Source organism: Sus scrofa, chromosome 5, assembly GCF_000003025.6.
Source record: "Sus scrofa isolate TJ Tabasco breed Duroc chromosome 5, Sscrofa11.1, whole genome shotgun sequence".
Classification (NCBI taxonomy): Eukaryota; Metazoa; Chordata; class Mammalia; order Artiodactyla; family Suidae; genus Sus; species Sus scrofa.
The window spans coordinates 68,558,342-68,581,965 of NC_010447.5; the positions used below are offsets into that span (position 1 = coordinate 68,558,342).

Here is a 23,624-nt window from a genome sequence, read left to right on the forward strand (position 1 = left end):
AGAGAGGAAGGAAGGAAGTGGGGAGGGAGGGAGAAACTGAAGGATGTCGATACTATTTTGTTACCACTTAATATACCATTGAGGGAGTTCCCTTCATGGCTGAGTGGAAACGAATCTGACTAGTATCCATGAGGATGCAGGTTCAATCTCTGGTCTCGTTCATTGAGTTAAGGATTTGGCATTACTGTGAGCTGTGGTGTAGCTTGCAGGTGCAGCTCAGATCTGTTATGGCTGTGGCTGTGGCTGTGGCTGTGGCCAGCCGCTGTAGCTCTGATTGGATCCCTGGCCCAGGAACCTCCATATGCCGCGGGTGCAGCCCTGAAAAAAAAAAAAAGGCAAGAAAAAGAAAGAAAATACCTATTAAGTCCCAGACACTTATTTTAAGCTTATAAGCACATTATAAGCATATTTTTATTCTGTTGAACACAACAATCCTAGAAGATAGACACCATTCTCATCACTTTACTGCTAAAGAAACTGAACTGCAGGGGGAAAAAAAAGTAGAAACTGCATTCACATTCACATAGCCTGTAGGTAGTAGAGGCTAGACTTGAACCCATATATATCTAAGCCAAAATTTTACCCACCCCCAATAAAGAAATATAGCTAGAAGGGTTCTTCAGACGTTGTTATGCTTTTATAATCATACTAATTATGAGAAAGGAGAGTAAGGACATTCAAGTAAAAATTAGTGGAGAGTTCCCTTGTGACTTAGCAGGTTAAGGGTATGGCATTTTCACTGCTGTGGTGCAGGTTCAACACCTAGCCTGGGAAATTCTGCATACCACAGGCGAGATTAAAAAAAAAATTAGTGAAGAATATCAGTAAGAAACTCCTCTTAAAAACCTAGCTGAACAAGTAAAAAGGGCATCTATGGTAGTGTCAGGAAGGAAAAACTTTCTCCTCTATCCTCTTAAACTGATAAAAGATTAATAGGAGGGAAAAAAAACAGATTTAACTACATTTGAATGCACAAGAATGTAGCACAAAAAAAAAAAATGTGATTCTCAGAGGCAGTTACATTGGGGGCTTATGTACCATCCTAACAAAGGGCAGTAAAGTGTGGAGAAGCCGTTAGGCAAAGGAAAAGGAGTTTCGGGTTTCTGGAGAGGGAATAAGTTATGGGAAGGTGACTTGGAAATGTATGGTAAATAAGGATTATTTAGTAAGATTTTGTTGCAAATAAGAATCTCTAGTGGTAATTGTCATCTCTGGAGTTGTTCTTTTTCTGGTACAGGAGAGGGAGACACATTTACAAATGGAAATGTATGTTACCTTTTGCATGTGTCTGTTCAGCACCTTTTGTTAAAAAAGACTGGCTTGCTCCATCACATTGCCTTTGTCAAAGATCAGTTGACTGTATTTCTGTGGGTGTATTTTGGGACTCTCTCTTGTGTACCATTGCTCAATTTGCCTATTCTTTTGTCAGTACCGCACTGTCTTGATCACTGTTGCTTTATGGTAAGTCTTGAAGTTTGGTGGTGTTGGTCCTTTCCTTACTCTAAAAATCCTCAAGGCAGTTAAAGACCATCCACCTGGCTGTCTTAGGCAGGAAAATAGGAGAGGCCCACACCACCAAAAGGAGGCTCACTCTAGTCATCCCTTTTCCTCTCTTGTTTCTTTTCCTCAGAAATTAACAAACTAAAACTGGTTTTGACAGTTTTTAAAGAGAAACAAAGTAAACACTGAAGATACCCCTTGTGATTTTCTTTACCCAGCCATCTGCTGGAAAGCCTGTCTTGAGGAGAGCCAGCTGATGATATATGTACTCCACAGTTCAACAGTGACTCACTAACTCACAGCCAAGGAAAATGCTGGAGTGGCTTGGGACTTCAAAAAGCCTTTATTTCAGTCTTTAAAACCCAAGAAACGTTTCTTTCTGTTTCATTGCTATTAAATGCCTTTTAGCTTTGGAATAGCATATCAATGCTTAGACTTTGGTACCGGAAACATCTCTTTCAAAATCGTTTTTCTGTTTTTTGAAGCATGCATGTATAATTTGGATGAGGCAGTTGTTCTGGATTCTGTTTAATAGTTGGGAATTAGAGTATAATTTGGTATGATGATGTTGCTACATGTTCTGTGGGGATAGTAGTATTTTCTGCTGTGGTGGATGGCATCCTCTTCTACTTCCTGCTTTCCTCTCTTTCCCCCAAAACTTCTAATATCAGCCCTTCGTAAACAGAGCAGAGAAATAAACATTCTGCCCCAGCATTCTCGCCAAATCCTGAATCTCTGATTCAGCCAAGAAGAGAGGTACCAGTCATCTGGTAGCAGTACCTATCCAGCCTTACTTCACGTAGGGAGTGGAACAGAAAAAGAAGTGTTACCGAGATAATCATTCCCCCATGGATGAAGATGTCACGTGCATCATTCCACTTTGGTGTCATTTTTGCTTTGTGGAAAGACTGAGGGACACTGCTGATCTGTTTACATCACTTGGACAAAGCTTTCAGCTTTTAGCACAACCTTTCAACTGCTAATATTTTTCTCTGACAGACTTAGTGCTAGGATCAGCTCTCATTTTTCTGGTGCTAATGCATTGAGCTATTAAGTTTTTCAAAGTTCAGATACGTCTGTTCACCATGAATTAATCTGAGAAGAATGTAGACAGCTGTTTGATATAATTAAAAAAGCATTGAATGAAGGTCAGAAATTTCACATAATTCATTACCCTCTTGGAACCTCAGTTTATTCATCTCTACATGAACTATCTTATTTTTCTTAAGGCGGTGTAATAAATGTGAAAGCAGTTTGTAAATTCATAATTTGCTTTTATTTGCCAGCCTACACATAGCCAGCTTCCCTTCTATATAGCTTGTGTGCAGTATCTGACATCTGACACAGAGAGTCTTAGTTTTTAGAACAATTTTTACAGTTAAGTCAGAAGAATGCTGATGAGCGCAAGATGTAATTGTTTGATATCGTTTCTGTATTTTTAGGGTTAGTCTCTCTTCCTAAAAATCAGTGTTCTTGAAAGCCTACACACTTTCTGATGACTTGCAGAAACTCCCAGAATTCTAGGATCTTTGCTCTGAGCTACAGCTTTGGCAAAATTAAATGACAACAAAGTCATAAGCTTTGTGGACTATAATAGTTCTTACAGCGAGATATAGTAGCACACACTAGTTCAGATTTGAACGTTCTATCAACATTATCATAGAAATAGAATAATTGCTTTTATTTCCTAATTATAATCATGTCTAAAACACATCACCCCAGGTTTTTTCCACGATGTTTTGTCTGCCTTTGTACCTATTGATCTTTTTTCCGTCATAATTTAGAATGGTCTGTGACCAGGCCAGATTCTATCTTTCTTTTTTTTTTTTTTCCTTTTTTTTTTTTTTTTTTTTTTTTTTTTGGAAAGTATACTTTCTGTTTTATTTTTCCCAGAGGATTCATAGTTTCTCTTCTACACGTAAAGGTTCAGCACCTTCCCCGGGCTTTGGCAGAGGTCTTGGGGCAGTACCACGGGTCCAAGTTGGGTGGGGCATTTGGTCCTCTGAGCTTCAGTAAAATGATGCCCAGTGCCTGAGAGGAATGGCCCCTCCCACACAGTGCATCGTGTCACCTACAGCTTGAGACCCTTGCCCCGAAGCCGTCCTGACAGCCTCTCCGGTGTTTCAGTGATGACCGTCGTAATAGCCTTGTCCTCAGGCACACATGGGCACGGCTGGTAAGTGAGTTGCACGTGGCCATGGCCCCTTTTGTCCTTCTTTTCTTGGTCATCTGTGAGGCACTGACCCAAGAGCTCCACTCTTCTCATAAGTGAACACTTCCCTGCTAGGACTCCTCCGAGACGGCTGCCTCTTTCTTCCTCCTGCGGCCCCCAGTGACCCCCCCCCCAGGAACCACACGCTGGGTACTCCAGGTCAATTTACATGTTTTTCTTCCCAACCAAGATTTCCCTGATAACTGACCACCAGCCCGGAACTATCTTGAGTCCCCCTCACCTGCTCCTTTTCTGAAAGCCCAGACCGAGTCTTCCAGAACCAGAAGGCAGGAGCATGCCCGCTCTCCAGGAGGGGAGCAGACCTTGCTGTCTCCCCTGGATTTACACGTACCCCTTCCCGCTGCCCACCCCTCACATGCCATGTCAGTCTCTGCAAGGCTGCCTTGTGTGAGGCCAGGTGCCTCCATGCACATCCAGGCTCCCGCCTGGGAAGGTGGATTGGGAGGAGGAGGAGGAGCGCTGCAGTCCTCACCAATCGCTTAAATTTGAAAAGGGAAAAGAAGAGTTGCCCATAGTCCTGCTGTGCAACAGGTCTCAGCTGACCTGCTGCGGCACAGCCCAGTGCTAGTGTTACTCTTGTGTGGTAGTGATGTCATCATATACATGCACATCTGAGCCTTCTAGTGTCTGCCTTTTTCAAATGTAATATTACATCACTCCCCCCTCCCCCCCGTGACACTGACAGCGCATATTTTCTTGTGTCCCCCGTAGCAATCCCATTATTTTATAGCCTTTTAGTTTGGTGATGGACAGCATGCTTTGCCTCTAGACGTGATTTGAGGCCAGTTCAGTAGCTGTGTAATTTCCCACCAGTTGCCTAACCTCTCTTTGAAGTGTTGGGTTCCTCTTTGTTAAATGGCAATGATAAAACCTTTAGCAAAGGTTCTTGTGAGAATTAAATGCAATAGTATATTCAGTGCATTTAGCCCTCTGCCTCGTGCACGGGAAATGCTCCATAAGGGACAGTATGTGATGTTGGTAGTGGTCATGATAAAAATCCTAGAATATTTATAAGAGCCTTCAATGCCACTGTTGATAGATTTCTCCTTTCTCGTAACACTGTAACATTCCTCTGATTGTGCAAATAACCCACAATCCCAGTAATTAACTTTCCCTGTAGCAAAAGAAATTATTCTTCTTCTCTAATCTCTGACTGAATTGTTAATGATTTCACCAGAACTGCCTGAGCAACAACACAGCTGCCTCCCCAAGGTGTCCGTGTGGGAGGCCAGCCACAGACGTTCGGTCAGACTTAATCACCTTTCAGAAACACGCATGGCAGCAGGTGACTTTTTCTTCCTAAGTTTTCTTACCTGAGGATGGTTTTTTAGACCATAGAAAGAAGCAGAAGCCACCACCTCTGCATGGTGGCTCTAAGTAACTCTTTCTTAACATTTTTTTTTTATTTTATTGGTGTATAGTTGACTTACAATGTTGTGTAAGTTTCTGGTGTACAGCAAAGTCAATCAGTTATATACATATACGCATATCCATTCTTTCTCGGATTCTTTTCCCATATAGGTTATTACAGAACATTCAAATCTGTGTAGATTCTCGACAGACTTGGTGCTTATACAGGCTGAGCAGAGGCAGAGACCTCTTAGGCCACACGAGTAAGTTGTAAGTAGTTTGGGGGAGAGACCTCTCAGTGTATTTTTAAGACATGATTTATAGAGTTCCAAGGTACATTCTACATTTTTGTTGTTGCTGCTGAATGATTTAAGGGGATATTGTCCTATAACCTACTTGATTTATTTCTCAGACTGAAAATTGCAGTGCTTTAAACATCTCTGAAACATAAGCTCTCAGATCCATGAGTTCTTATCTTAACAGTTATGAGCATTTGTCTAAAAAGGAAGTGCTGTCTTCCTCCTGTTCATAGTATTATTTGTGACTTAGACATTCTTCCTGGACAATAAAAATATCCTTGCACTGCATGCAAAATAAAATCCTTCACATCCTAATTGTTTTTCAGTCCTTTGAAAATGAGGGGACCCTCCAGAGTACTCCAGTAAATAGTTTTATTTATTTATTTATTTTGTCTTTTTAGGGCCACACCCACGGCCTATGGAGGTTCCCAGGCTAGGGGTCAAATCAGAGCTATAGCTGCCAGCCTATACCACAGCCACAGCAATGCCAGATCCGAGCCATGCCTGTGACCTACACCACACCTCATGGCAATGCCAGATCCTTAACCCACTGAGCAAGGCCAGGGATGGAACCTGTGTCTTCATGGATGCTAATCAGATTCATTTCTGCTGAGTCACAACAGGAACTCCTCCAGTAAATAGTTTGTGAAAGAAAAAACAGGTTAGTTTTTACCCTAAAGAAAAGTTGCATCTGATTATTTAAAGCTTTATGCATTTGTAGTAGATATTTTTAATCTTTTCATTTACTCTGTACCCCTAACAGGTTAGCCTGTCATTGACACCATTCCTGTGTATTGGTTTCCCAGCCAGTATCCACTCCACCTTCTAAAATACATTGTCAGGTTTATTACTCACCCCTCAGTTAACATATGAGGGGACCCCTTTTAATACCAGTTTTGGAAGACAGGCCTAATCCTTCCCTCTTATAGCACGTTTTTATTTTATGGAGCTATATTTGGAGGATCTGATTTGACTCATATCTTATCTGAACTATTAAACAACAGCCTTGTTACAATAGGGTTCTACAGTCTTTCTTTCATTAACTTGTCTTCGGCTTCTCCCTAATTTGTTATTTTCTATACATTCTCTCTGTCTTTGGGATCACTGTCTGTTTTGGGTTAAAGGAATATTTTCTTGGACACAAAAATGCATCATCAACCCAAACAAAAATGCTGTTCTCCCTTGATGTGTCTTCCGCCTTCCTCCTGATCCCGGGATGACGAGGCTAAAGTTTCCAGCTGGGTCTGGCAGTCAGAATTTCTGGGATAAATTAAATGAGCACACTTGATTGAGGTGAAGCTGGACTGTATCAATGTCTTCCTATTATCCTAGGAGATCAAAGCAGAGCGCAAATAGAGGCTTAGTCTTAAAGTATTCAAAACAGATGGCTGGTTCTTTTTGGTGAAGATTCAGGCTTTAAGGCGAACCACTTGCTCATAGGACTTCATTTCTTTCCACTGAAAGATAGTCCACACTGAACATATACCGCTCTTTCTTCCTCCGTTTCAAAACTAGACCCACAGATTTTTCTGCATGCAGAGGCATCTGGCAAACCTAGGAAGCTCTTACACTCTCTGGGTTCCTTCTTATGTGAATATAAAATAAGTTATCCAAATTTTTCTCTCGGCATTTTGGATATTAAATGAAAACATCTTAAATGTTTAAATCCTTATAGTCATTTTGTTAATGGGTCACTGTTTAAAGTATAGTGTTCACACTGTTTTACCTTCCAGAAATTGAACCCAGGTATTTATCCCTGACTTTACAAACTAAAATGCTCGTTCTCCACACTCTATCAGTGACATCTGGGTCCTAAGATCACACATAGAATATGTTTTGTTTACAACAGACTGAAATTTTTTTAAAAAAAAGACTGAAATGAGAAAATTATCTTCAAAATGTTTATTGGGGAGTTTCCTTGTGGCTCAGTGCATTAAAGGTTCAGTGTTGTTGCTGCTGTAGTGCAGTTTCAATTCCTGGCCCAGGAATTTCTGAATGCCACGGGTGCAGCCAAAAAAAAAAAAAAAAAAAAAAAAAAAAAAATTTGTGGGAAGTGTCTGCACCACACTAGGCATATGGATTAAAATAGATGTTTCAGAGTTTCCTTCGTGGCTCAGCGGTTGGCAAACCCAACTAAGAACCATGAGGATACGGATTCAATCCCTGGCCCTGCTCAGTGGGTTAAGGATCGGCATTGCTGTGAGCTGTGGTGTAGGTCGCCGACGCGGCTAGGATCCCAAGTTGCTGTGACTGTGGCATAGGCCAGCAGCTACAGTTCCAATTGGACCCCTAGCCTGGGAACCTCCATATGCTGCAAGTGCAGCCCTAAAAGACCAAAAAAAAAAAAAAAAAAAAAAAAAGTATAAAAAATTATAGGAAAACCCAGGTCTCCAGCACAGACTCAAGGGCTCACAGAGGAGGTAAGCTTGTTCCTTATCTTGAAGGAGCAGTGGGCGTTTGCCAAGCAGATATAAGCTAAATTTGGTGTACTCTTAGTAGTTCACTGTGAAGAGTGCTCAGGGTGTGTATTAATTATCTGTTTCTACGCAACCCATTGCTGGCAATCGTGGCAGCATGAAAAACAGTAAACCCATTATCGCAGTGGTGTCTGTGGGTCATGAATTCAGGAGCAGCCTGGCTGGGCAGTTCTTACTTGAGTCTCTCCTGGGTTTGTAGTCCGGGTGTCATTTGGGACTGTCGTCATCCAAAAGCTTGACTGGGGATGAAGAGTCCAGTTCCAGGACAGCTCACCCACAGTTCATGGCAAGAACCTTGGTTCGTTCCTTGTACAGACTGAGAGAGCAGAGCAAGGAGGAAGCTACGGTGACTCTTATGTCTTGGAATCAGAAATCACATGCTGCCACCTCTGCTGCTTTCTCTTCCCTCTAAATGAGCCACCAAGACCATCCTGAACTGAATGGGGCAGAGTGTCAGGCTTTACTTTTTAAGGGGAGGAATGCCAAAGAACTTGTGGACCTATTTTTAAAGCTCCATGAGTGTCAGGAAGGGGGTGACAAACCACAAGCCTGGTGCCATCAGCAGCAGGTAGATCACCATGACCTTTGTGTGCTGCCAAAATCTGTGGGGGATGGGCAGGACGGGGGAGTGCTGGAAGCAAGAGGGCCAGCGAGCTTCTGACCTCCTGGAAGAGGATGCTGAGGCCTGGATGCTACAGTGCTGGAAGAGTTAGAGGGGTGGGGACATGTTCATATCAGGAAGCTCTGGTTTTCAGAAATGTCCCAAATTGTTTCCAGTCTTCTTTGCTTTAGAAAATGGAGAACACCGTCTAAAGGCCCATTACTGTTCAGAAAGCTAAGTCGCCTGCAGGAGCAGTTCAGATAAACGGCACTGAAAGAAGGCCCATGTGTCCCGTGATGGCATGGTGCCCGGACGTTGAGTGACTAAGCCCCCAGCCACATTCCTGGGTCAGGTCGCCTCTCCGGGCCTTGAATCTCTCCTTTAGAAAGTAAAGGAGGGGGGTGTAGATGACCTCAGTGACCTCTAAAATGACTTTCCCTGTGCTCAGTTGACCCAGCTAGTGTTTTATGCTTGCTTAGCCTTGAGAACATTTGACTCAATAGAAACATTTGGTCTATACACAAGCATTTAAATAAGTTATACCAATGTCAAGGAATTTTCACTGAGTATTTGCCGGAGCTGAAGCTAAGTTCATTCAGTTTCTTTGTCAATTTTCTATACATGTGGTTGAAAATGTCGAACTTTTTCAATATTCTTATTTTACTGAATCATTTTAGTATCAATTCTTTTCCATGTTTAAACTTTGTAATCATTTTATTTATCAATCAGGGATTTCGTCCAGATCAAATTTTACTAATTAGAACCTCCTGCAACTGTGAATTTTCTTTTTATGCCCATTGCCAAATCCAGTTTTCCATTTAGCCAGTGTTTTATTTTGCATTGATATTACCACTGATACAAGTGATACTCATTATGAATTGCATTTTTAAGGCAGTAATTATCATTTATTTCTTAAATGATCTGTGAGAAAATTTTAAGAATTTCTGCTCTAACATTATAGTTACCCTGTTAACTGGAATAAGTCTATTGTAGAGATTGGCAAATTTTTTTTAACCTTTTATTTTTTTTTCTACTGTACAGAATGGTGACCCAGTTATACATACATGTGTACATATTTTTTTCTCACATTATCATGCTCCATCATAAGTGGCTAAACATAGTTCCCAGTGCTACACAGCAGGATCTCATTGCTAATCCCTTCCGAAGGCAATAGTCTGCATCTATTAACCCCAAGCTCCCAGTCCATCCCACTCCCTCCCCCTCTCCTTTGACAACCACAAGTCTATTCTCCAAGTCCATCATTTTATTTTCTGTGGAAAGGTTCATTTGTGCCGTATATTAGATTCCAGATATAAGTGATATCATATGGTATTTGTCTTTCTTTTTCTGACTTACTTCTCTCAGGATGAGAGTCTCTAGTTCCATCCATGTTGCTGCAAATGGCATTATTTTGTTCTTTTTATGGCTGAGTAGTAGTCCATTGTGTATATATACACCACACCTTCCTAATCCAGTCATCTGTCAGTGGACATTAGGGTTGATTCCATGTCTTGGCTATGGTGAATAGTGCTGCAGTGAACATGCGGGTGCGTGTGTCTTGGCAAACTTTTTTATAAAGGTCCAGATAGTAAATATTTTATACTGTCTGAACCATACATTCTGTCGAAGCTCTTCTGCTCTGTTCTTGTAGTGGGAAAGCAGCCACAGACAATATGTAAATGAGTGAACATGATTGTGATTAATATAACTTTGTTTATGGACCCTGAAACATTTTTTGTATCATTTCCATGTCACCAACTATTCTTTTTTTTTTCCGACCATTTGATAAACCATACTTAGCTGATGGATTGTTCAAAAATAGGCTATGATGCTGGATTTGGTACATGGACTGTAATTTCCCAATCTCTGATCTATTGTGTTGCTTATCTAGTTCTTCTCATCACTTCATGTGCCATTTTGTAACCATCCAGCCATCTGTGGGGCTAAGCACAAATGATAGGGTTAAAGTGTCCTCAGGATCAGAATGTCAGCTAGAGTTATTGAGAATGACTTGTATGTTGTATGTTCTCAAATCCTCTCTCAGATGGGCATTATTATTCTTATTTTACAGATGGTAAAACATGCTCAAGATGAACTGTATTGCGTTGTAGTTCTGCTTCACAGAGTCGTCAGTGCAGTGCAAAGATTTTACAGCATACAACATAAGCAATGCAAATCTGCCTCTGATAAGGGCAGCCTCTGGGTTTAAAAAAAAAAAAAAAAAGCCTTTTTAAACCACAGTCTGAAACCAGATCCCCAATAATTAACACAATTACCAGCCAAGGGCCTGCAAGCTTATGGTTTACTGTTTGGTTGTGTTATGGCCATGGCCCTGGCTACACAGTCACGTCGCCTTCCCTGGCACTAAAGAGTGATACTGCTGTGTCTTCTTGAAATGTGGTGCTGGAGGTGTGAGATGCCACAGCTGCCTTTGCCAGAGAAAAGTTCAAGTAGAGAAAATTCTGAGTTAAGATCATAAGATACAGAGGACCGTTAATTCCATGGCTAACGAACAAAAAATTTTCATGGGGGAAGTAATTAACTCAGTTACAGATAAGGCAAGCAGCCAGACAAACAATTGTGCCTTCCTGGAAGATGTAAGTCATAATTACTCCAAAAGATGCTAGGATGCAGGAGTTCCAGTTCAGAGAAGCCTGGGCCCTGCCAGTCAGACCATATTCTGTGTGTGTGCGTGTGTGTGTGTGTGTGTACGTGTGCAAGTGAGAGAGAGGGAGAGTGTGCTCACGCATATGGATATAGGGTGTTTTAAGTAACTCATGAGCCTGTCGCTTTATTCTTGTGCAGAAATGTATGATTAATGAGACAGGCATGTTAATGAGGTCAGAAAAAGCCGAAAACGAGTGGCAGAAATGTACCAGACCAAGTGTCATGAGCTTTTACTGCTTAGATGAAGAAGATGGTAGAAACTTTGCTCCCCAGGGATGATCCAAGGAAGACTCTCATTTCTTGTCAGTAGCAGCATCTCATATATAAAAAGGTTATGGCTGCCAGAGCCACAAGGCAGCTGAGTATGAAGAACCTCCAGAATCGTGTGGTGGGTATATTTGGGCAGGTTCCTTAAAGCAGGAGTGAGCTCTTTCCTGTTAGCTGTTGTTAAAGTGCATGACATCCTATACTCCCTGGAAGGAGACCAGGGAAAAGCACTAACAACATGAGCAGATTAACATGTGAAGAAAGGTGTGTTTCTGCAGCATCCTGTCCCTTTTCTTCTTTGCTTGATTTCTAGAGTTGGAAGTTTGTTTCACTCTTTCATTGCTTCCTGTTTTCTAAACACCTGTAATGCGTTAAATACCCCGATTGTATCAGAAACATGGTCTCTAGTCTTTGTACTCCATCACTAAAATTGCTATGAGACCTGGATGTGGTCCATGTGTACCACAGTGTTCTTATGAGAACTGGAAGGTGGGGCTAGAGCTGGTGGATAAAACCAGTACAAAGATTTTGACAAACTTAACATTTTTAACCCCACCTATAGGATCACTTGGCAGCTACACCAGGATTCTTCTTGTTCTTTATTAGATCATGAGGCCTCATGTGCTTCAATCTAGATGGACCTTCATTTCTGGTTCCTTGGAACTTTCCCCTTGGCCTGCCTACACCCCAGTTTTTACTTGCTGTCCCTCAGGATCTGTCAACTCCATCAGCATGCTTGGGTTTGCTCTTTCTGACCACTCTGATTCTCATGTTCCAGTGGGACCGCTCTAGCTCTGCCCTTACCCTTCAGGACAGATCTTCAGTTAGCACTGAATGCGGCCTGTGTTGGAGCAGAGGGAATCGGGACACAGGGTTTCTTCCAGAGATTGGGCTTGATGTCGCCAGCTTATTTCATCTTGAATTACCCTGGCTGTTAACTTATATAATATCCATCACAGCTTGTAGGATTTCTGGTATTTCAGTGCTGAGCCTCTTTTGTCATAGTCACTGTAATATCCTCAAATAAGAAAGCTTTGCTTAAACTTCAGCAACTAGTAATATTGAAATGATGATGTCTATCAGAGTTTGTGTTAGACTAAGGAATTTTAACTTTCAGAGGGGAGGAGGAAGAGCGGTTAATTCAGTGATTATGTAGAAGGTTTTATTCTCAATAAAGAAAATGGATAGAGCAAAACAGTCCTCCTAATTTGTTTTTCCCAAATCTCTTTTTTTTCCACCCAAAGCCTGGATTACTCCCAGGGTGAAAGGGGTGATGTCTGGAAATCGCTAATCCATGGGATTTGTTCATGGTGTATAAAATTTTCAGAAAGAATTTGCTTTTTAAGTATGATTTCCTGATTGACTATGACAGACATAAATCCAGGAAGGACAGTCCTGTCAGAGCAGCCAAGGTCCCTCTATGATTCTCAGATACATGACAAGTTTGTGTGTTTGTGGAAGGGAGATGAAGATTTTTTCTTCTGGGTGGGTCAGGAGGGGAGAGGAGAGGGAAGATGTTGGTTCCCAGCAGAGCAGCCAGGGGAGGGGGCGGCTCACCTGGACTCACTGCCCAGGAGCCCAGCCCCACCTGACTTATAGTGTATGGGGGAGGTGCCCTTGTGCCTCCAGCCCTGCACTGGCTTCGATTCTTAAAGGGCTCTTCTGTGACTTTCTGACACATTTCCATCCGCTCAGTCATGCAGTTCGAAGCTGTCCTAAAGCTGAAATATTGCCCAGATCTTTCTTCCCATCTCCCCCTGACACCCTCTTGCCACTGCAAGCGTATACGTGTGTGTTCTTACACCAAGTCCCAAATGTTTCTAACCTGCCACAGGTGGTTTCCTGGCTCTTTCCGACCTCAGCATGAAGAGGTCAAATTCCCATCTGTAGCTTGTTTTGCTCTGTGTAGCACAGATCCCCGTCTCTGACATATGTACACAGCCACAGATAATATTTATATCTTCCCCTGCAATCAGGCAATAAGTAGCCCCTCCCTCCCACTGGTACCCTCTGAGGCCTGGTTCTCTGTCCCCCAAAGGCTGCAATGCACAGTGAGCGCTCAGTGGAACCTCTCAGAGCACTTTAAGCCAGGGACAGAGCTCAGTGGAGCCATATCTGCATAGTCTGTATGGTTTGATTTGATGCTGGAGTTTGAAATAATGACAAACACACACACACCTTTAACCTGACCTTGAAATAACTCACAGAAAAGTCTCCTCCAGAGACTGACCCCTTTTTGGAGCCCTTGTACAGATAAGCTGTCGACTTTGCTAGTTACTAGATAATCACACTTGGCTCTTTTCTTCTCTGCCTTCCTGTAGACTGTGCTCTGGAATCTAGATTCACATTCTCTATTGCTTATTGAGACTAGCAAGGCCAGGAGGTTCCTTTTGTGTACCTTGCACAGCTTCACGTGTCCTTTCTCTGCACTCCCAAAGCCTTATGGAGAGAAGAAAATGCAATGCTGTGATGAGGTTGTAGCTGTGTTTCTTCGCCCAGCGGGCACCAAGCGTGTTGCTGTCTTCCAGATCTATCTGCCTGTCTTGTAAATATGTAATAATGCTGAGAAGTGCCTCTGTGCTCAACTGAAGCCAGCACTTGCAGCAGGACCACTTCAGGCCCCAGACTCAAAGGACCAGAGTGGACTAGGGGGCGCCAGTGCCCATACGCAGATGTGGGCCAGGCTCTTAAGGGTTTGAAGGCCATTGTTTTTGCCTGTGGCCAACCACTGACCTAATTTTTGCTTTTAAACTCAGCATCAGCCTTTAGTTGGCTTTCCCTCTCAAAAAATATGAACCTCTCTTCTCCCTGTTTTGCCTTATTTTTTTCCCTTGCCCAGACTTTTTCCCCTGTAATTTCTCATTCATTAGTGTATGTCCCTGGAACTTTAGTGAGGAAATCATTCAGCTTTTTTTTTTTTTTTTTTTTTTTTTTTTTTGTCTTTTTGCCATTTCTTGGGCCGCTCCTGTGGCATATGGAGGTTCCCAGACTAGAGGTCTAATCGGAGCTGTAGCTGCCAGCCTACACCAGAGCCACAGCAACGTGGGATCCGAGCCGCGTCTTTGACCTACACCACAGCTCATGGCAACGCCGGATCATTAACCCACTGAGCAAGGGCAGGGGATCGAACCATGCAACCTCATGGTTCCTAGTCAGATTCGTTTCTGCTCTGCCATGATGGAAATTCCTCATTCCGCTTTTTTATTTTACATGTATTTAAAATACACAGAGAGAGAGAGGAATACTTAACCCTTACATTGTTTACTGAAGTATAATAAATGGTTTATTGTGGAGAGGCAAGCCTTAGCCAAAAACTGAATTGAAGATGTTTTCCCATCTTTACTAAAAGAGCAGGGAAGAAGAATTTTGGAACACACACCTGTTCCTGGAGTTATTGAATCTAGCCGAGTGGGTGGCTTTCCTGATTGCACTTATCCCCCTGGTCTTGTCTGTCCATCCCTTCAGCGTACATACCATGAGTTCCCTCAGTCAGTCAGCTGGTGGGGGCTTCTGTGCCTCCAGTGACTTTCTCTCCACTTAATTCCCGTTTATCTGCACTGTCTTCATCTGTACATATCTGTCTGCCTTCTTGGTAAATGACCTTATTTTCATGTATTTTACCTGTCTCTAAGTATTGAAGCGAGTACATGAAATGCCTCCAGCCTTCACCTGCTCTTGTGGGGTCTCGTGGGCTCAGCAGGAAGCATCTTCCCTCACTAATGGGCCCCATGAGCTCTGCTCTTTATCTGAGTATCATTTCTTGCATCAAATAAGATAGGACAGAGTTTAACTGAATATAAATAGGCTAAATGCAGTTAGCAGCTCTGTGGTTCAGATTTCAAGATTTCATTTTATTCTAAACCCTGTTTCCTATCCTCTTATGGCTTTGAGTACAGAATTTTTTATCCCCAAATCTGGATCAAGAAATAGGGGATATTTCGTTTTGTGTTGCCAGAGTTGGTAATGTATGCTTAAAGAAAAGTTGACAACAGAGTTCTGACCTGTAAAACTAAAAGGAAATGGGAGTTCCCGTCATGGCTCAGTGGTTAACAAATCCGACTAGGAACCATGAGGTTGTGGGTTCGATCCCTGGCCTTGCTCAGTGGGTTAAGGATCTGGTGTTGCCGTGAGCTGTGGTGTAGGTTGCAGACTCAGCTCGGATCCCTTGTTGCTGTGGCTGTGGTGCAGGCCAGCGGCTACAGCTCTGATTGGGCCCCTAGCCTGGGAACCTCTATATGCCACAGGAACGGCCCAAGAAATGGCAAAAAGACGAAAAAAAAAAAAACTAAAAGGAAATGATCACGTGTTATTTTTAAAAATGATTCCCACTTTTTTTTTTTTTTCAAATTTCAAATCTGTGAGCTTTTGCAGTTTTCATAGACACACTTTAACACACACATAAAGCCTTTTAAATCTGAAGCCTTTGGAGAGTTTTTACTTTCAGAACCTGGTATTTCTATATGGGTGTGAGATTTCTGATCCACGCTTACTCCCCTCACTGACCTAGTATTACTCAGTCAAGGCTTGTGTCCCCTCACCTACACACAGTAAAGCCGATCTACTGACACCAGGTTGCCATGAAAGAAAGTACAGCATTTATTGCAGGCGCCAAACAAGGAGAAGGGGCAGCTTATGCTCAAAACCCAGATTCCCAAGTGACTTTCAGGGAGGGTTTTTGTTTTTGTTTTTTGGTTGTTTTTTTTTTTTTTTTTTTTTTTTGGCAGTGGGGGGCACATTCATGGCATGTGGAAGTTCCCAGGCCAGGGATCAAAACTGCGCCACAGCAGTGACGACATGAGGTCCTTACCTCGCTGCACCACAAGGGAACTCCAGGGAGGGGTTTTTAAAGGCAGAGTAAGGGAGTGGACCGCAGGGTGCGTGATCAGCTCGTGCACAGTTCTTGGATTGGTTGGCATCAAGGTGAAATTTCAAGTATCATCAATCTTGGTTTCAACCAGTCTGGAGTCTACATGCTTGTAGTCAGCAGTTTTCATCTGGAGGGGGGTCTGCTTCCTGTAAAAGAAGTTTAGGAATTGTGTTAGGCCTTTGTCTGTATCTTTCAGAGAACTGGGTGTTCAGTGACTCTGCTATGTGGTCTAGAGTCTAAATTGTTACCAGTTTCCTGACCCAACAGCTATTCTCCGTTTCTCCATCTTCACATTTCCTCATCGTTAACTCTCGAGTCAGCCTTTTGAGACTCAAGGGAGGCTTGAGAGACTAAAGGAAAAAACCTTTTACTTCAAAGGACAGGGACAGGGGGCTTGTACACAGTTTTAATCTTCCCTATTCATTGATACTCCTCAATCTTGAGAAGAACAGATTCAGGCCGAGAAAGGAAATAAAATTTTGGATATAGAAATTGATCATAAACTCTTGGAAGAAGAACTTCAGGGGGAGTCATTTTCACTAGTGTTCCCTGGACGTGAATTCCTAGTGGTACTTGCTGTTTCTCTCATTTACCCAGCGTTAAAGAAAATTATTCCCTCATCTGTTAAAGAACTGTAAGGCAGACTTTATTCAGGACCATCATGACCGGTTTAGGGGCCACTGCAGTGAGGTTTTCTAGTGGAGGAGAGAGGCTGTATTCAGCTCTGAGTGCAGCAAGGAAGAGTGGGATTTACAGCCAAGGAGCAGGGTGGGGTCAGTGGATAGACACTTAGAGGAAACATCAGACACAAGGGAAGATTCTGGCCAAAGCTACCTACCTGGCTTCCTGCCCAAGGCAGGCCAGAGTAATCCGACATCCCCTGGGGACAGGAGGATGAGGAGCCCCATCAGACACTGAAGACAGCAGACTCCTGATAAACCAGCTTAGCAGAATTTTTGTGGGAACTGGTCAGTGTAGAGATGGACACAAAAAGTTAAAAGTCTGGGCCCAGTTGAGAAGAGAGGTCAAAGGAGCCTGACCAGCATCTGGTCAAAGAGAAGATCTTTGTCCACAGGATATGGATAAGGGGAATGAGGAAGTAGGTTGAGCCTAAGTGGCCCAGTATTTCGTGAACTAAACAAGTAGTAATAGTAGGTCATCTGTAAGGGATGCTGAGGAAGTGACTCTACTTAGTATAGAACTGATATTCTAAGTAGTTAGTAAATATTTATAGTGTAAATACTATAACTCCAAAACTCAAATTAAAACAAATATTAAATCCTGAGTTTACACATTTTAATTCTTAGTGTCAGTATCTGTGATTTCATATGCAATGTACCTCATTAATGTAAGCAAAAAATATGACAGTTTACCATATTTCACAAAATAGCTGCAGCTAAATGAGAACATAACACTAAGCTCCAAACCTTTGTGAAGAGACTTCACACTGTCCAGTATTTTCCTGATCCCCAAGTTCACTGTGATGAGAAGATCAAACCATTCTTCAGAGAAAAGGGACTTTGAGGCTAGACCAGTGAATTTTATTCCTTTGCTTCCTTTTTTACTTTTCAGAGCTTAGCTCTCTGCTGGGTTCTCTGGACAAGAATGTCATTAAGAGAATAATATCTCTGGAAAGTTAATATATTGGTTTTCTGGACCTTTCTAGATGTACATACAGACAGCAGAGTAATGGTGGCTCAGTGAGGCATCGAAACTGCTGCTAGCATTGAGGCAGGAATACAGGGACAATTGAACCTCCCTGTGAGGACTTCAGCAGATAGAAAAAACAACAAAAAAGATTTTGTAGCCACGGAGGAATCATAGTAAATATAAAACTAATTTGCCAGGACCACAGTAAACAATCAATAAATATTAGCTTAAAAAAGTAAGGGCATCTTCCAAACAGTGACACGTTTATGCCCCAGGGTAAGTGCCTTAAATCCCAAATAATATTCAGTGGAAGGCATATTATATACCAGTCCTCGGAGAATGAGCTCCCAGAATGTGTCACAGCCAAGCAGCCAATACTCAGAGTAAGGTCTGCCACAGAAACAGCAGAGTGGGGAGGAAGAGCAGGCCACGGGTGGAACAGCGAAGGCTTTTCTCTGCACATCGCATGCTGGTCCAAGAAAGTGTGTTCACATCTCTTAAATAAATAGCTTGCAGAAATGTGATATACTGTCACACTTTCAGTTACAATCTGTATCGGACAACGTAGGAGCAACTCATCTGTCTTCCAAAGAACAGTTAGCCACCTAACCTTACTTAAGGGAGGTTGAAGTAAATGCCTTCAGGACATCACTGCCCTCTCTCACCACTTGTCATCAGGCGCGGGCCTCTGGAGCCAATGTGAGGATCTGAGAACATAGGCAGATAAATCGATTCAAGAAGAAACAAAGGTTTCACTTCACCAGCCAGAAGCCTCCCTTTTTATAATTATTTTCCTTAACATCTTGGTAAGTGTAGGATTAGGGGAATGTTGCTGTTTTGGCGTTGTATTTGCTAAAACAAAGGTTATCTTGACAAGTTCATTTTTTAACTTCTTTTTGCCAAAAGAAAAAAAAAAAAAAAGATACAGAACTATAGTTGTGCATAGCTGTGGAACTAATGTGTCCTGACCACATTGCTGACAGCTTTGGTAGGACTTCTTGCCAATGTATGAGGTTGTTGACAAAAGACGTAACTTATGGGTCCTGTAAGGCATTCTTTTTCTGCCTGGCAAGTGTCCCTCTTCCCTCTTGAGATTAGGCAGTGGCAGTTCTACCTTGTGAGAAATGCAGTTTCTTTTCTAAGTGGCCTGCCCAAGTTAGATGGGGGAGGAAGAGATAAGGACACTTCCCATGTGATTGACGTGGTTCAATGATCCCGAGGGGCCACAGTGGGTTTTTTTTTTTTTTTTAATGGATCTATTTGGGAGCTATGCTGGTTGAGCAGTTTTGTAAGCTGTATAGATTGTTGTTTTGTTTAAAAAAGAAAAAAAGCAATTCCTTTGACATGAGAAAAAGGGCATCTTGGACATTACGTAGGCCTAAATTTTTTCCTGGAAAAATTTTGAAACTCCATTTTTAAACTTTTCAATTGAACTTTGGAAAATAACAATGCAAAACACTATTAAATTTTGTCATCAGTTTGCACCTCAGCATGAAATACATTTAAATCAGTTTGAAATCGCATCTTTGATTAAGAACAGGGACTTTAAAAAGTATATTTTTTTATTCCCAGTCTTAAAGCAATGAGCTGCTTTCTTTCCAGATTCCATTTCACTACAAGAATTTTGACCTTTCCATTACTACCATTTATCACATTGTCTTCTTCCTCAGTGGTCGTGCTTTTTTACGTCTGTTTTCCAACTCAAACAGTAATTACCTAAGATATCATCTTTTTCAGCCTTGCAGGCCAGATGTGATGGCCAACACACACACACACACAATGGGAATAAATTGCACAAATCCAATGAAAATCCAAAAAGTGATTTTTTAAATGTGTCCATGAAAGAAGCCTAGAGGAGTCCAGGCTTTAAAAAAAAAAAAAAAAGAGAAACGAAGTAAGGCTGCACTGCTTGAAGGCACATGGTGTGTGGTAGAGAACCATGACTGACATTTGGTTCTTGACGTGCAAGTTGTTCATGTATTTAAAGGAGTGTTGCCCTGAACTTGCCTTTAAAGACTGTGCTTCAGAACTGCTTCTAAATTTTCTATAGTGAGAATATGCATTTGGCCAGAAATATAATACAAGTCTTTTTTGGAAGATTACTGTTGTTTGTGAAAAGCTTGTCCAACTCCCTCACTCTCCAAATTCTCAGCTTTTTTGAACCAGTCTCTTCCTTGTGTGGTTGTCAGCATTGATACCACAAGCAGTACAGAGCTTGTACCATGAGCCTGCTGATTGGGGTCCCTCATGGAGCCCAGAGCCCTTCCACAACACCACCTGAGTGTTAACCTTTATCCTTAGAGAATTGTGTGTGTGTGTGTATGTGTTTAAAAAAATAATAATAATGCTAACTTGATTTGCTTTCTCTGCTTTGTGTAGCCAGGCTCCAACTTCTATATAGTACTGTGCCATATGAGCCTAAACTCTGAACTCTGATCTCTCCGATAACTTAAAAGTTGTTCTAGCCATTAAGCCCTGGCTTATCCCTCTCTTAATTATTTCATGGAAGTAGTACTAGAAACAGAGGAAATGTGGGAGTTGCCATTGTGGCTCAGTGGTAGTAAACCCGACTGGTAACCACAAAGCCTGGCTGAGTCGGTAAAGAATCTGGCATTGCCATGAGCTGTGGTGTAGGTCTCAGATGCAGCTCAGATCTGGCATTGCTGTGGCTGTGGTGTAGGCCAGCAGCTGCAGCTCCCTTTTGACCCCTAGCCTGGGAACTTCCATATGCCATAGGTGTGGCCCTGAAAAACAAAAAGAAAAAAAGAAACAGGAAATGTGATATATTTCTAAAGCAACCATTAAAAATCGGGTTTTCAGGAATACATGATGTTGTAAATAGTTCTGTAAATGAGTAAACAGGATATTAAAATGTGAAGGATGATACTATTAAAAGTTGATTTATGTAAGTTTATAAAAAGACTTAGAAGAAAATCACCAAAATGTCACAAGTGGTATTCTTGATGGAATAGCTATAAGCTATTTATTATTCCTTTTATATGCTTCCCCATATTTTTCAGAGTAAAATATGTACTGATTTCTTAATAAGAAAACATGAAACTTTATTTTAAAAACTCGAAATAAAGGAAAGCAGCAGGAGAGTCTCCTGAGGAGGCCAGGAAGGAATCAGCATCACTGTTGAAAGTAAGACCAGGCCCTGTTCTGTTGACCTGAAGAGTATTGAGCTCTTCATTCGTTAGGTGGGTCAGTGGTGTCCTATTGGTGACAGATGCCAGCTGGTGACATGCAGCAGGTGTGGACTCTGCCTGGTGGGAACATGTGAGATTTGCCAGCGTTTGGCACAGTTCTCCACCCACTCAGCTGCCACATATCAGGCAGACGCTACACCATGAGATGGGAGATCTGGCCCGGCCCTGCCTCAGTTCCCCAAACTTGACCAGTACCAGGGACCTGGCCAGAGTACTGTCACAAGAACTGTCAGACGAAGTCATCTGATACTTAATGTGCTTTCAAAGGGCGCAAAAGTGAGTAAAGGGAACACAAAACGTAATTAGTACAGGACCGCTAATCAAGAGAAACAGAGCCAATGTTACGCTAAGAGAGTTTCATGGAGTCCCTGGCTGTGGGTCTGGTGCGTGATGTCACGTGAGGGTTTAGCCATCCGTGTGTGAAAGGAGTGTGGTACGGCCTCCGGGAAATAAACGAGGGAGCATAAGCCAGGATGAGGCTGATTTAGCCATGAGTTCACTCATCACATCTCATGGCCAAAAAAAACATGCACCTTCTCCAGAGACAGAACTTTCCTTCCATTCCGGGAGGTAGGGGAACACACAGGGTACATTTTCAGGCTTTCAGATGAGCACATTTCACCAGCAGTTTCTCGTTACCTACTCATAACAGGTGGGAGAGCAATTGTGAGGTAACTGGAGTCTCTCTGTATCAGGAACTTTACTTCTGTAAAAACAAGCTTGTCCCAGACTTAATCCCCTGCCCAGCACAGAACTGCGTCTCATGCTGACATACAGACCAGCGTTCCTATGAGGCTCCCAGAGAGGAGGTCAGGTGTGACTATGTCACATGCAGGTGTGTGGACTGCTGCTTTTTATAGTCCCGAAGATTGCAGTCAGGATTACAAGGACTTTAATCTTGCTCAGTTTCCTTCACTGGGGTGGTGTAAAGAGACGTGAACTTCTCTTTCAGATTGACCTGACTCTCCTCATTTTCTTCCACCTCAGAACATCCAGCCCCTCTTAGAACTTGACCAAAATAGAAGCAAACTAAAGTTGTACATTGGACACCTGACGGCCCTCTGCCATGACCGAGACCCCCTGATCCTTCGAGGACTCACTCCACCAGCTTCCTACAACTTGGACGATGACCAGGCAGCGTGGGAGAATGAGCTACAAAAGATGACCCAGGAGCAGGTAAGTCTCACCTGAGCTTTGACAACACCCTCTCAAAGTTCGGCTGCTGTCTGGTTGATGCAATAGAAGCTACCTTGGAAAATATTCTGTGTTCAGGTTCAAGAGTCTTAGCAGTGGTTGGTAGTTGGTTCTTCCACAGATATAGGAGTTACCATTTGAAATAAGTTCCACTTTATTCTTCCCTCCCTGTAACTTGCTGAAGAATCAGAAAAGGCTGGTTTAGAAGGGAGAGGGTTAAAGAGAATCTGTTATTGTCCCATATGTTATTTTGCAGAGGTGATGGCCACTAATAACTGTGGCTGCAGAAGGACCGTCTGAGTTAGGCGCATTTGGATGAGGCTCCTTGACAAGTCAGTAGCTCCAGTATCTTCAGTTGTCTCTGGGGAACTGTGGTCACAACCTACTAAGTTTTTTAAAAGAAGAGCCATTAGAGAAATTGGTTTAGGTTACCCACCTAGGCTACATTTTCTGTTTACTGTTGCCTGTAAAACCCAGTGGTTCTCTTTTTTTTCATATTTTTAGTTCAGTAGATAAATGAGAAGGCTGGTCTGAAGACAAAAACCATGAATAAAAGAAACAAGATAAGCACAGAGAGAGCAGATACGGAAAGTCAGGGAAAGAAAAATTGAATAAACACTGAGAAATAAAAATAAAAAAAGAGAAATAGGGCAGCTTTAAAACATGGATACTCAGCTGCCTTTTGTCTGAGCTCCAGAAGGGGTGATAGTATCCCTTGCCTCTTAGAAACACAGGTGCCAGGAGTTTGCTCAGACTCGCCTCAGAGTGTTGAAGCTCTAACCTCCTCCAGCTGAACACTTCCGATTTGTTGACCCATCATGTGTGAAAGAAGGACATAAAGCTAAACAGGACACCTCTCCTGATGTGAGGCCGCAGGCAGCAGTGACAGCCCTCAGGGCAGGAAGTGCACTCTGGGGTCAGGGCTGGACTGAATTCTGGGTGGGAACATTGCCTAATAACCAACACATTTCATAGCCACTCACACCCATCATATTTGTGTCATGGGAAAGGTAAGCCTACCTCTCAAATTCAGCATGTTGCCATAGAAATTTTCATTTATTTCTTCTTCAAAGAGGGAAAATTTTAAAGGACAGAGCTAAATTGAGTTTCTAATAGCTTCTTTTGATATCAATAACCAAGTAGTAAAAATGTAGCTGAAGGGCTGCTGAAAACAGCGCATAGCTAGTTGATTTTAGAAACTTTACTTCAAAATTTTGGAGAGTGTATCTTAAAGCATTAACAATGATGCATTAAAGTTTCACTGGTATTAAATTCTTTCTTTGCCAAACAACTTGTTTGAAAAAAACGGT

General features: G+C 42.3%; 1 protein-coding gene across 26 annotated transcripts in view; it reads left to right on the plus strand.

Annotated features, from left to right (window-relative positions):
- The window catches only part of ERC1 (ELKS/RAB6-interacting/CAST family member 1), a 384,984-nt gene that overhangs the window by 334,620 nt on the left and 26,740 nt on the right, over nucleotides 1-23,624 (plus strand). For all 26 annotated transcript variants that reach the window (XR_002344310.1, XR_002344314.1, XR_002344307.1 and 23 more), the window contains one exon: nucleotides 22,108-22,296. Coding sequence is in view for 15 of the 26 variants with exons in the window: in XM_021092976.1 (XP_020948635.1) it covers nucleotides 22,108-22,296 (189 nt within the window). In the remaining 11 variants the exon portion in view is untranslated. The remainder of the gene's footprint in view (nucleotides 1-22,107; nucleotides 22,297-23,624) is intronic.